The following is a 10166-nucleotide window of genomic DNA, read 5'->3' on the forward strand; positions in this document are numbered from 1 at the left end:
CGGCCTGTGCCCGGGCGCGGCGGCGGCGGCGGCGGCGGCGGCTCGGCGGCGGGGGGAGCGGCGCCGCTGCGCTCGCTGGAACATGGCTGACTCGGCCCGGCGCTGCTGGCTGGAGAGAAAACAAGGCGGGCGGGAGCGGGCGGGGGAGCTGGGCGCAGCAGTTCCGAGGCAACTTTTTTTTTCCTCTCTTCCCAGCCCCGCGTTCTCCGTGCGGGGGCGGCCGGGGCGCGCGGTCCCGCGCGGAGGGGGACGGGGAGCGGCGGGCCGGTGGGCGCCTCCCGGGGCGGCCCCCTCCCCCGCGGGTCGGGAGGGGGAGGGTCCGGGTCCGCGCGCCCCCCGCCCCTCCCCCCCGGCTGTAATGGCCGAGTGTGTGCGCCAGAGCGCGGCGCGCACCCCGCCCGCCTGCGCTCACACTCACACACTCACTCACACACACACACACACACACACACAAAGGGAAGGAGCCATATTCTCGCTCGCGCTCGCCCTCGCGGCGGCGGCAGCGGCGGCGGCGGCGCAGGCGGGGAAGACGCGCAGCGGCCATTCCGTGCGCGCCGGCCCCGGCGGCCGCGGGCGGAGCCAGCCCCCATTTCGAGCGGGGCTTCTCCCTCCGCCGAGCTGACAAAATGGGGGAGGCCTGCGGGGCCTGCGCCGGCGGGCGGGCGGACGGGCGCACGTGGCGGCCCCGGCGCGGGCGGGCCGGGGCCTGGAGGCCGGGCCGCGGCCCCGCGTTTCCTCGGCTGCCCCGCCGCCACCGAAGTTCTGGGGGTGGGGGCCGAGTGGCGGGAAGGTGTGCGGAGCCCGCCTCGCGCGGCGCCCCGACTTTCACAGATTAAAAAAAAAAAAATACTCCCCTGGTTGGGGGGGGCAGGCAGAGCAACCAGCAGGAGTGGCTTTTGTCCCTCATCCTTGTTTACTCGAAGAAACTTCAGACCGGACGTGTTTAGTCAGAACTGAAATACATCTCGGGGCCAAACCGATAGGAAACGAGGCTGCCTCGCGGTGGCAGCCGTACAAATACCACCGCCACCCCCCAGCCTGGGTCCGAGCGCTGGAGCTTTCTACTCCTCCCTCCTCCCAGCAAAGTTTTGTGCAGAGAGAGTATTTTTAAAGTCCTCATTGGGAAAACTTCAGGTAGACGGTGATTTAGGCCCATAATTTGGAAAAAGTCTACTCACTTGGGCTCTTACCTATTTATTCCTTAGGTGGTGCAGATCCACCAATCGGCAGCATTAGTTTTGTGGTCTTTGGTTTTGTTGATTAAAAATGGTTTTGTACATTTAAAAAGTTTTTAAATGAGGTATTCGTTCAGAGCAGATACAGGCAGAAGAGTAACGAATACTGTATGAGGATACCATCGTGTCTGTACTTTTTTGAGCTCACTGAAGGACCGTTTGGGGTTTTCTTTTTTTGTTTTTTGGGTTTTTTTTGCTTGGCATAGCCTCTTCTAGGAATTGGCTATCCCTGCCATTTTCTTGTTTAATATTATAGGAGGTTAATGTCACTACCGTTAAATAACCCATACTGAGGTTTTCATTCACTCCCCATGAAGTTAAAGTGCTATAATTTCATTGCTAACATCAAACATTTACTTTATCTCTTTTTAGAAAATAATTAAACATGGGCAAAGGAGATCCTAAGAAGCCGAGAGGCAAAATGTCATCATATGCATTCTTTGTGCAAACTTGCCGAGAGGAGCATAAGAAGAAGCACCCAGATGCTTCAGTCAACTTCTCAGAGTTTTCTAAGAAGTGCTCAGAAAGGTGGAAGGTAAGGGGGCTTGAAACATAACTAAGGAGGTAATTTTTTAAAAGTTAAGTCCAAATTAAGATTTTAAAAAAGCCTAGGTGCCATTTGTATAACATGAGTGGTGATGTTAGAACAGGCTGCTGAGTAAACAGCAAAGGATACTTATTTTAGTCATTTTAATACTTTGAGGACAATTTATTAAAATTCATTATCGACTTAAGTTTACAAATAATTCTTTTGTAGACCATGTCTGCTAAAGAGAAAGGAAAATTTGAAGACATGGCAAAGGCGGACAAGGCCCGTTATGAAAGAGAAATGAAAACTTATATCCCCCCTAAAGGGGAAACAAAAAAGAAGTTCAAGGATCCCAATGCACCCAAGAGGCCTCCGTAAGTATCTTGCCTGTTTTTATTTTCAAGGAGGGTTTTGCAGTAGAATCAGATAGAAGTTTAGCAAGCTACCTTGTGGGTTTGGAGTGTATGATCAAAGTTTCTTAGCTGGTAAGTGGCTCACATTGGTATATTTGAATATTGTAAGTAAAATGCCTATTAAATGGGAGGCTTAACCAGAGCATTTGAATTAGACACTTGCCTCCTTCACTTAATATACCTCCTAAATGTAACTTTGAGAAATACCAACAATCTGAAATACTTAGAGTGATTTGCAGAATTGTTTTTGGACCTCTAGCATTTAGCAGTAGTACATCTTCAACTAGTAGTACCATAAGTTAAATAGCTGTAAGTTAAGCTTTGGTTATGAAGGATATTTAGCATATAACATCTGTACCCTGTCCAGTATCTGGTAGAAATTAGAGGTGGCTTTTATATAACAGTACAATACACATTTGATAGTAAACTTAAAATCCTAAAATTAAATTTGTCTTTTTAGTTCGGCCTTTTTCTTGTTTTGTTCTGAGTATCGCCCAAAAATCAAAGGAGAACATCCCGGCCTATCCATTGGTGATGTTGCAAAGAAACTGGGAGAGATGTGGAATAACACTGCTGCAGATGACAAGCAGCCTTATGAAAAGAAGGCTGCTAAGCTGAAGGAAAAATATGAAAAGGTAAGAAGTATGGATTTGCTCAGTGTAATGATGAAAGGGTATGCCAGATGTTAGATTATACTTGGTACCTCATCTCAGTTTCCTATTTTCTTGTGGTTTTCTAAGAGTTTGGGGTGTAATGCAGTTTTTAGATTAACAGCTACATTCAGTGTGCCATTGGCTGGCTATAGTCTTAATTCTATTCCATCATTCAAAGAGTATAGAAGATCAAATAAATTAATTTTTTTTTAACTTGGGTGCAAGGCCATACACTTAAGCTGGTTTTGTTATTCTCTAATACCTCCAAAGTTGTGAGAATTTTGGTAGTCACTTTGAGTCAAATGATTACTTACTTTAAATGATCAGACACACGTTATAAAAATAGTCTGGGGAAAGTAATAAAGACTATATCCTTCTTAAACGTACCCTGAAACATTTATGTTGACTCCTTAGATAACCAAAGAAAAAAATCCCAACTTCGTTAAAAAAAAAGTTCTAAGTCTGTTGATCTGTGTAAGTTGATAAAGAAAAAGCTGTGGCTCCTATACTTTGAATTGGAATATTAAGTTGAATTGTAGCTTATTTAGGCATCTGGGAAAATGTTGGTTTCTAGATTTTTCTTAACCTAATTGCACGCTTACTGGCAAATTACCCTTTTTTTTTTTTTTTTTAAGACTATTTTCTACTATGGATTAGGGTCTGGGATAAACCTGTAGAATGCTGTTTTGCATTCAGAAGGTGGCAGTGTCTACCCTTTAATCGAAGTCTCTACATTCTAGTTTTAATAAACTAAAGTTAGGATGTGGTACATAATTTGTACTTCAGTGAGGCATAACATTGCAAATATTAGACCATGTTCTGTAAGTTATGGATTATTAATTGCAGTTATCTCCTGGTGTTTTTATATGCATTCTTCAGTCATTTATGGAGTCAGGGTGAGTCTATAGATACGTGGTATTTTCGTGTAATTGGGATCTTGATGTTCTCATCAAGTTTTGGTCAAGTTCAGTGTTACTTCTTTTCTCCCTTTACTTAACTGTTTTGTCTTTCCTTCCACTTTCTCCTGCCGTTGTTTTGGAAGGATATTGCTGCATACCGAGCTAAAGGAAAGCCTGATGCGGCAAAAAAGGGAGTTGTCAAGGCTGAAAAGAGCAAGAAAAAGAAGGAAGAGGAGGAAGATGAGGAAGACGAAGAGGATGAGGAGGAGGAGGAAGATGAAGAAGATGAAGATGAAGAAGAAGATGATGATGATGAATAAGTTGGTTCTAGCGCAGTTTTTTTTTCTTGTCTATAAAGCATTTAACCCCCCTGTACACAACTCACTCCTTTTAAAGAAAAAAATTGAAATGTAAGGCTGTGTAAGATTTGTTTTTAAACTGTACAGTGTCTTTTTTTGTATAGTTAACACACTACCGAATGTGTCTTTAGATAGCCCTGTCCTGGTGGTATTTTCAATAGCCACTAACCTTGCCTGGTACAGTATGGGGGTTGTAAATTGGCATGGAAATTTAAAGCAGGTTCTTGTTGGTGCACAGCACAAATTAGTTATATATGGGGATGGTAGTTTTTCATCTTCAGTTGTCTCTGATGCAGCTTCTACGAAATAATTGTTGTTCTGTTAACTGAATACCACTCTGTAATTGCAAAAAAAAAAAAAAAGTTGCAGCTGTTTTGTTGACATTCTGAATGCTTCTAAGTAAATACAATTTTTTTTATTAGTATTGTTGTCCTTTTCATAGGTCTGAAATTTTTCTTCTTGAGGGGAAGCTAGTCTTTTGCTTTTGCCCATTTTGGATCACATGGATTATTACAGTGTTTATCTTTTCATATAGTTAGCTGATAAAAAGCTTTTGTCTGCACCCTGCATACTCATGATGAGGGTAATAAAAGTTGAATTGAGACAGTTCATCCATAACTGAAACTCAAATCTTGATCGATTGATATCAGATCACACATAGCCCAGTCACATTTATAAAGTGAAGAGTAACCAGTCTATTCACAGCATGGGATTAGTAGAATCAAACATTTTGAAAAGTCTGTCCTTGAAGGACTAAGAGAAAAGTATGTTCTAATCTTTACATGAGGACTCTACATTCTTTTAACTCCCATTACCATGTAATGGCAGTTATATTTGCAGTTCCCACATTAAAGAAGACCTGAGAATGTATCCCCAAAAGCGTGAGCTTAAAATACAAGACTGCCATATTAAATTTTTTGTTGACATTAGTCCCAGCAAAGGCTCTGGAAAAACGTGCTGGCTGTAAATGTCTTCTCCTGTTTATCTGAATATGGATTTCTTAGGAAACTTGACTTTCCATTAAAGGTATTTTTAATTAATTGGGCCAACTTCTAAAATGTATGCCACATTTAAAATCAGGTATATTTTCCTATATTATAGTTTGCTCCTTTATAAAAGTCAAATAGACCTAAGGGAAGAAGACACTTAAAACTTTGTATTTCAGTATGAGTTATCTGATTTGAATTTGATTTTTCTTTACAAAACCCTAACTCATTCATTAGAGTCATGTTTATCTACTTAGCAGTTTAGGGAACAATTTGGCAATTTTGTGGTTTTTTGAGATTATCGTTCTCTTAAAGTGCCAGTGTTTTAAAATAGCGTTCTTGTAATTTTACACGCTTTTGTGATGGAGTGCTGTTTTGTTATATAATTTTGACTTGGATTCTTTCCATTTGCATTTGTTTATGTAATTTCAGGAGGAATACTGAACATCTGAGTCCTGGATGATACTAATAAACTAATAATTGCAGAGGTTTTAAATATTAGTTAAATGGCTTTCACTTAAGATTTTAAGATTTTGTTATATACATACTTTAATCTTTCCAGTAGTAACTCTTAGCAGCACCATTTAAACAAGTATAAGGTCTGGCAAAGTTTTTCCCTTTAAAAATATTTATGTTTATAAATAGGTTCATGATCTGGTAAAAACAAGTTTTTGTCAGTGTTCTCAGGGGATGCTGTATATATAAAAGCAGAAAAATTAAGTTTACTTTCAGAATGTTGGGTTAAACAAGATAGTTTTTCAAAGCAAGGCACATGCAGTTAAAGTGATTATAAATCTAAATTTATCAGTTTTCTAAGTTAGATGGAGGACCTCAGAAAGGCTGTGATTATGAAAATTCATAAAAGTTTTTAGTCAACAGGAACAAGTTAGTATCCTTACATGGATGTTTCTGCTTATAGCTATAGCATGACAACTGTCAACATCTGTTGCTGGTAAGTGATCCAATTAAAAGTGAATTCTGCCTCAAGGAAACTCTTGTAACTTTAGTGGGTGTGTCATGACAACTACCAGTTTCTTAAGATGTCGAGAATGGGAACAAAAACTTTTTGTTAACTGGCTTCAGATCTTGACAGAAAAAAGACAAAAACTCTTCAATCTGGTGGAGCTAATATAGTTCTGTTTAGTGTTTCAGCAGTATCCCTTGGGCTTGAGATTTTAGGTATTTTAGTGTAAAGCCTTGGTATAATTGGGATGATTTGTTATAAAGTTAACGTGTAGGAACAGTTTTAATGTTTAGATAGTTACAGCACTACGGGTATGAAGATTTTCTTAATAGGAAAACCAGTATAAATTTTAGTATTAAATTTGGGGCACTCCAAAAGTCAGTATGGATTAAAACCTAAATAAATTCATCTCCGTTCCGTAACTTCTCCCAGCTGAAGGTAGAGCACTACGGCAGGCTGGTTGCTGTCATTGTTGTGGTCATCTGTCAAGGTGTTAATACTTGCCATGTTTATTAATTTTCTTAGAGTGAAATCTGAAAAAGGAAATCTTTGTGTCCTGTGCGCCACAGGGATGAAAAAAAAAATGTGTGTGGCAGTGCCATTTGACAGATATTACCCTCACTGCCTAGAGAATTATAAGTACTGCCCAGATGTTAGGGTAGCAACTAGCTATATTGAAAACTACACTGGAGAGACAAAATAGCGGTTTTTTGAATGAAAAATGTGGCCAACTCCTTTCCTTGGCATCACATAATCTATGATGAAAGTTCAGATACAGGTCAGCTTGGTACAACACACCTCTGAAAGGGCTGAAATAGCTCTTTTTCAGTGCCGGCCAGGCACTTTTTGCATATGATGGTATCACTACAAATGGCACATAAATCAAATGCGGCCTACATCTTGGCATTCCCTGTTACTCAAGTGTGAACCATTGGCTAGTTATTAGGGTACTTTATTAATAAGAGGTGGTGGTAAGTTAAAGCTTTTTTCATATTTTTTGTTTTTGTTTTTTGTTTCTTGTTTTTCATTTTCAAGTGACCTGAAATGCCTTTTGAAACTACACAAAAGCCAGCAAATGGTTTGGATACCTATGCAACAAAAGATGTAGGCTGGTTCATTCTCTTGTCTTCTAATAGCAAAGACTGAACAGTAGTGCTAACACTTGCCACAGCTTGGGAAATTCCCTGGTTCTAAGCCAAGTTGCTCCCTGGAGTTAAGAGGCAAAGATGTTGCTCTGTTCTAGGAATGCTGCTGTTTAACCATGCACCATGGTGTAGAAATATATGCCACACCAAATACATAATCCCCATATCCCAGTCTGAAGGAGATCATACCGACCAGGGTGAAGTGGAATCACTTAGGTCTTTAGGCATGTCCATTGGTTTGGACCTTCTATGTAAGTTGAATTTATTGGTCACCCACTGAAAAAGAGGAAGTACTAACAGAGATCTGGAATGACATGAGGAATCACGATAGACCTGTAAGTGGTCGGCAGGGGCCCAGTATGGAAGCTGAAAGCCAGTAGTGGCCAGAAAATCAGTGAAGGTGGGGACTAAAGAGATCCTTTTAAATGTTTATGATGTACTTATTTTTTTTCTCCTGAGTCACACAATTCAGACATAGGAGTGACATCGCATAGTATGATGCCCCATAATCTATTTGATCATTATTGAGGGTCATTCACGTTTCCTAGTTTTTGCTGTTTCTAACAGTACTGCAGTGAGCATCTGTGTAGGCATAGGTAAGTCTGTAGACACCTCTAGTAGAATTGTTGACTCGAAAGATAGTTGTGTTTAAGATTTTTGGCAGGGGACGCCTGTGTGGCTCAGTCAGTTAAGCGTCTGCCTTCAGCTCAGGTCATGATCCCAGGGTCCTGGGATCGAGTCCCACATCAGGCTCCCTGCTCAGCAGGGGGCCTGCTTTTCCCTCTGCCTGCCGCTCCCCCTGCTTGTGCGTGCGAACTCTCTCTCTCTTTCTCTCTCTTTCTCTCTCTCTTTCTCTCTTTGACAAATAAATAAAAATGTTAAAATAAAATTTTTGGCAGATTCTGACAAATTGCCTCCCCAAAAGGTTATACTTACCCTGAAACATTTTAACAATTTTTATGATAAATTAAGATTTTGACTGGTTATTCTTTGGGCCCATGAAATACTATCCATCTTTTAAAGATGAGAAATTCAAATACTGAAATACTGTCATTTGTTCAGAGCCACCCAAATACAAGAAGGCAGAATCAGAACTGAGAGACTCTTGGGTTAGCTATTGACTATTAAACTACTGAACAAAGTATTTCTCTTAAAAGTTACTGCAAAAGTAAGTAAGTTCTCTACTGGTTGAAAATAAGAAACTTCCTTCCATTTTGGCACTCTTCATCCTAAATGGAAGTATCCGAGAGTTTTATTAGGGGGCTTTTTTTTTTTTTTTTAAAGCAAAGATGGTGTGTCAGTCCTCACAGAAGATGTAGCCAGCAGTTTTAGGAAGTGAGGAGTCTGCTACAAATTGTAGTCAAGGATCATGTAGGCCAGATCCTGGGCATTAAAAGGATGACATGTTATTTTGAAGAGTGAAATGGATATTGAGAATCTGCCTTAAATGGAATAGACTTGACCACTGCTTCACCTCCTTGCTGGAGAGCGTACTTTAGGAAGAAGGTCATACTCCAAATGCATTTATAAATGCAAGTGTATGAAGAGGCTTTAAAGTGGAATTAAACTTACTCCCTTAGAGTTACATAGACTCTCTCATTACAGCCTTTACCATATTTTTGTTAACGTTTGTTAGAGATCATCTTCTAAAGTGTTCTGAACCAAACCAGGTAAGAGAATAAAAGTTCTAAAAAGAAGTAACTGTTGGGTATGAGAGAATACTCCTACTAAAGGCAAAGAAAAACAGGAAGCTTAATTACTACACCCCCTCAGGTACCAGTATAATGCCCAGGAAGGTGTGAAGAGGTAAGATTAAAGGCTACTCAGAGCCAGGACATCCAGTGCCCTCCCGGCTCCCCAACCTGAACTTGAGGGAGACTCAGGCCTTGCTCCGCCATCTGGAGTCAGCCTTCCTGGGATTTGGGCATAAGGAAGGGCTAGGCACACTCAGGCTGAGAAGCAGGGAGGCAGACCAGAGAAGAGAGCCCCTTTTCACAAGAGGACCCAGAGTTGCCACTTGCTTTGGGGACCTTCAACCGAATAAGGTAGATCACCAGGGCAGGCTCAGAGCACACGAGTGGCAAAAGGCTCCAAGGGCTCTTGCAGTTCCTGTGCGTTTTTGCGAAGTAGTGGCGGAGAGGCCCATAGAGATTCCAAAGCTTGCTCAAGGACCAAAAGCAGCATCCAAACAGGTTCACCGTAGGTGCAAAAAAAGTGTGAGTTCCTTCCTCTTTCCTTTAAGGACCATAGGAAGGAGCTGGAAGACTTCCTCCCTACCCCTTCCTTTCATGCCTGGGTTCTCCCGCCGTGGCTAGAGTTGATATGCAAGCACAGCCTGCACATTGGGCCATCACTGTGATTCCTCTCAGGACCTCCCCCCTAATCACCGGGACTCAGAACACTCGCAGACAAAACAAAACCAAAATATCGCCAATCATAGGAAGTTATAAGCTACCCGATTCTAAAGAGCTGGGAAGCATCGGAAGAATGTGTGCTACTGATGTGTCCTTAGAATTGCAGCATGAACTTAAACACAAGTAGAAGGAAGGATTGCAATACACTACATACCATGATAACTTCTGAAAAACTGTTTACCCTTATTCTGAATGAAATTTGCCTTCACCGAAAGATAACAAATAAGCAAAAAAAATAAAAATCTACACTTCTACTAGTCAGACTATTAATTATACTGTGTGCCCTTCTAGATTTTTATATATATATATAACACGGTATAGATAGAATTAATTTATATATATAATTATATGTAATTTTACAAACTAAGGTGAGATTTACATAACATAAAATTAACCATTTTGAAGTGAACAATTCAGTGGCACTTAGTACATTCACAGTATTGTGTGACCACCACCTCAGTTTAGGTCCAAACATTTTCATCACCCCGAAAGGAGATCTCGTGCCTATTCATTTCCCCTTCCCCTTGAGCCCTTGGCAGAAACCGATCTGCGTCATCTCTATGGATTTA

General features: G+C 41.2%; 1 protein-coding gene across 2 annotated transcripts in view; it reads left to right on the forward strand.

The window, feature by feature from the left end:
• Positions 1 to 6061, forward strand: part of HMGB1 (high mobility group box 1) — a 10278-nt gene extending 4217 nt beyond the window's left edge. For both annotated transcript variants that reach the window (XM_032403255.1, XM_032403253.1), the window contains exons 2-5: positions 1608 to 1770; positions 1993 to 2138; positions 2638 to 2812; positions 3873 to 6061. In XM_032403255.1, the coding sequence (XP_032259146.1) occupies positions 1621 to 1770; positions 1993 to 2138; positions 2638 to 2812; positions 3873 to 4049 (648 nt within the window). In that variant the 5' untranslated portion in view covers positions 1608 to 1620 and the 3' untranslated portion in view covers positions 4050 to 6061. The remainder of the gene's footprint in view (positions 1 to 1607; positions 1771 to 1992; positions 2139 to 2637; positions 2813 to 3872) is intronic.
• The last annotated feature ends 4105 nt before the right edge of the window (positions 6062 to 10166 follow it).

Source organism: Phoca vitulina, unplaced genomic scaffold, assembly GCF_004348235.1.
Source record: "Phoca vitulina isolate PV1807 unplaced genomic scaffold, GSC_HSeal_1.0 scaffold5, whole genome shotgun sequence".
NCBI classification, from domain to species: Eukaryota; Metazoa; Chordata; class Mammalia; order Carnivora; family Phocidae; genus Phoca; species Phoca vitulina.